The 3,037-nt window shown below is 38.4% G+C and overlaps 1 protein-coding gene across 1 annotated transcript; it reads right to left on the bottom strand.

Moving 5' to 3' along the window:
- Positions 1-435: 435 nt before the first annotated feature.
- On the bottom strand, positions 436-2,749 carry LOC143415137 (uncharacterized). Its single transcript, XM_076880595.1, has 2 exons — positions 2,372-2,749; positions 436-2,270 (listed from the first exon to the last, which is right to left on the bottom strand). Exons 1-2 carry the CDS (start codon positions 2,550-2,552, stop codon positions 2,053-2,055), a joined length of 399 nt encoding a protein of 132 aa, XP_076736710.1. The 5' UTR covers positions 2,553-2,749; the 3' UTR covers positions 436-2,052.
- Between the last annotated feature and the right edge of the window lie 288 nt (positions 2,750-3,037).

Genomic DNA, 3,037 nt, shown 5'->3' with positions numbered 1-3,037 from the left:
AAGCAATGTAACAAGTCAATTGATGAATTACGTTTTGCTGTGAGTAATATTGTAACGTATTGCATTACTTTTAAGAAAAATATTCTGTGTGTTATACATTACTTTTTGAGTAATCACCGCAACAATGACACAGAACAAATAAAAGAAATATCTCGACCTGCACAAACATTTGACCACACAGCATGCAACCGATTTGCACAAATGTGATGTGATATGCTGCTTAGAGATGGTGATGACACTGGAGCCAGTGAGAATGAGTTGAATGAGGTCTACAGGACAAGAACAAAGATACGCTCACTGTCAGAAGCCAACAGAAGATCATTACCTTTACTAGAACTATTTTCTTTGCTATGATGTACTACAGTAAATCTACTTCAAGCATACTTCAACATATGGATGGAGGAAATGAATGTTGTGCCACAGGCTGAGAAGAATATTTATAAAGCAGTTTATTATTTTGTTTTGTACAAAAGCTTATCTAGACATTTCTGAATGCATCAAACTCATTACAATACAAGCAAACAAATCCTAATGTGTGGTCTAAAGCAGGAGAGGAAGAACGATGCAGCTTGCTTTTTTCCAGAGATGTCTCCAGTGTCCCCTGTGGGCTCATTGCTATATCTGTCTCAAAAAAACTTCTGCACCAGTTGAAAGGGAGAAATAACAGAAAACAGTCCAATTCTATGTAATTCAGTTTGAAAAATTAATCTGTCAGGAACATTGTGTGATGATCTGTGATGATCTCATATGGGTTTGTTTACTTTCCAGGTCATCATAAATCACCTCCAATGTTCTACTTTTAGCACTCATTCATATGCATTTGTGCGATGTTCATAATATCGAAATCATACTTTACATGGGACAAAAGTATGAAGGAAGTTACGATCAAGCAGAAAGCATCAACATCAGAAAAGTAACACCAGCATATGAAATCCCCTCTCAGCTGCACAGCATGTGATGCTTTGTGAAACAAGCTGTACTAAATTAGCAAACATCCAAGCCACAGGGAAGGCACAAATACAGCTTTCAGATGACTCACCACAGGAAACAGACAGAAACAGCCTATTGATCCCAGAGGGAGTTGAAACACTGGAAACTTCGGCATTGCACTCAACGTAGTGAGTGCAGTGCAGTTGATAAGGGTCATTGTTAACAACAGGGTCATTCCTATAATTCTTCAGACCATCTGTGGCAAAATGTTTAAAGTTAAATTGCATAATTCTATATTTATGTGCAATAAGTCATCAACAAACATTTTATTCTATACTATTCAGACAAAGATATAAATCTATGTGCTGTTTATCACTTTAATATATAGCAGAATTGAGTAAGAACTCTCATTCGAATAAGTTGTGAATAATAGTAATAACAATAATACTACCTTCAGTAATGTCATGACTGACTTATTAATAAATTCAAATTCTGATTTCAGTAAAAACCTAAATATTATTAGTTAACAGAGATATATTCATTAAATGTGATTAAAAGAAATGTAAGATAAATATAAGATTTACTGTATATCACTGACAGTTTTTCTTCTCATACAAAGAGGAACATATGAATGTGGAAGAGTTCAGGACATCTTTCTAGGAGATAACACGACTCATTGTTGCCTCTAAAATGAGGGATCTAATACAAGCCTAAGCTCCATATATCAGGCTTAAAAGGTACTTCTTAGTAATGTGAAGAACTACATGTATAATTTAATATCTATGAAGACATGTGTAATGGGTTTTTCCCATTCGCATAAACACCGATGGTTAATCATCTTTCAAATACTTTCAGAAGGTACAAAGAATCAGATGCTTTAAATTCACTATATTGCTATGAGACTTACTGAGATTAATGAAAAAGCGAAGGAAGAGTAGTTGAAACATATTCATGATTCAAGTCCAAATGATGAAGATTTACAGCCTCACTGCTGAGATGGGAAAAAACAGTGAAAGGACTTTCTTCCTCTATGATTTCACTGGTGCCATCTCGTTAGATGTGAATTCTGCACAGCCTTTCTGACAAGATGTAGGATTTCAGGTTTATTGCGGTCAAGGTTCTTCACCTGAGCCCTGCAGCCAGCTTCTCCATTGCAGCCTTGCGTTCTTCTGCCTTCTGCTGTGAACGCCGTAGGACATTCCTCAGCTCCTGAAGGTGGTCCAGGGTGCCCACCAGCTCACCTTTCACAGTTTTCATCTGGCTCTCCAGCATCTGCGTGTGATGGAGGGAGTTTCTCCTGTATCGTCTGCTGGAGCGCACCTTTTCCTCCAGGTCCTCCACTGAGGCAAGCAACATAAAACGATGTCACTGACTGCGATCAGCAGCGAGAATGTTTGTAAGTGAAAATATGAAGTTAGAAAGCCTTGTTTGTAACACTCACCCATGTTCTCCTGGTATCCCAAGCTCTTCGAACCAGACTCCGTCTTCTTGTCCAGCAGATTCTTGGTCTGCTGGAGCATCCTCTCCATCTTGACAAGTTCGGCCGCCTTTGTGTCGCTGTCCCGCCGAATTTTCAGCATCTCCCGCTCCTTCTGAGTCAGTTCACTGTGACACTTACTCATGTTGAGGGCTAAAAGTCTAAATGGCAAGACCCAAAACTGAACACAGAAAAAATGAAGACAACTGAACGGCCAGAAACCTTAGCGAAGACAAGACGCAAGGATGATGGCTATAAAACTGTTTTGATCATCCAATGAAGCACTACTCTTAAAGCCTCTGAAAAGCATAAACTTCTCTTTCTGCTGTGGAAGCACATAAAAGACTGCTTTGTTTGCAGTTTAAAGGCGCTGCTGGTAACATTTGGCTTTTTATAGGCCCAAACCTCAGTACATACCCAGAAGTCATCTGAAAACAGCATCTCTCAGTACACACCGTTACAAACTCCAAGTCATAAGACCGGCTCCAAACAGTCATAAAGAAAAAAATAATAATTTCACAGCCAGTCAACCCTGCAGTTTTTAATGGGAATAAACAACTGAAACATCTTTCTTTACTAAAGAATAATTGTTGCACTGTTATTAGGTGACAGAAAAAGGCAGTTAATAAC

The sequence above is a fragment of the Maylandia zebra genome, linkage group LG23 (assembly GCF_041146795.1).
Source record: "Maylandia zebra isolate NMK-2024a linkage group LG23, Mzebra_GT3a, whole genome shotgun sequence".
Taxonomy (NCBI): Eukaryota; Metazoa; Chordata; class Actinopteri; order Cichliformes; family Cichlidae; genus Maylandia; species Maylandia zebra.
This window is presented reverse-complemented; position numbering and strand designations above follow the sequence as displayed.

Coding starts and splice junctions, on each gene's coding strand:
- LOC143415137 (XM_076880595.1), bottom strand. CDS start 2,552: ATGAGTAAGTGTCACAGTGAACTGACTCAGAAGGAGCGGGAGATGCTG. Junction 2,271..2,371: donor GGGATACCAGGAGAACATGG/GTGAGTGTTACA, acceptor TGCTTGCCTCAG/TGGAGGACCTGGAGGAAAAG.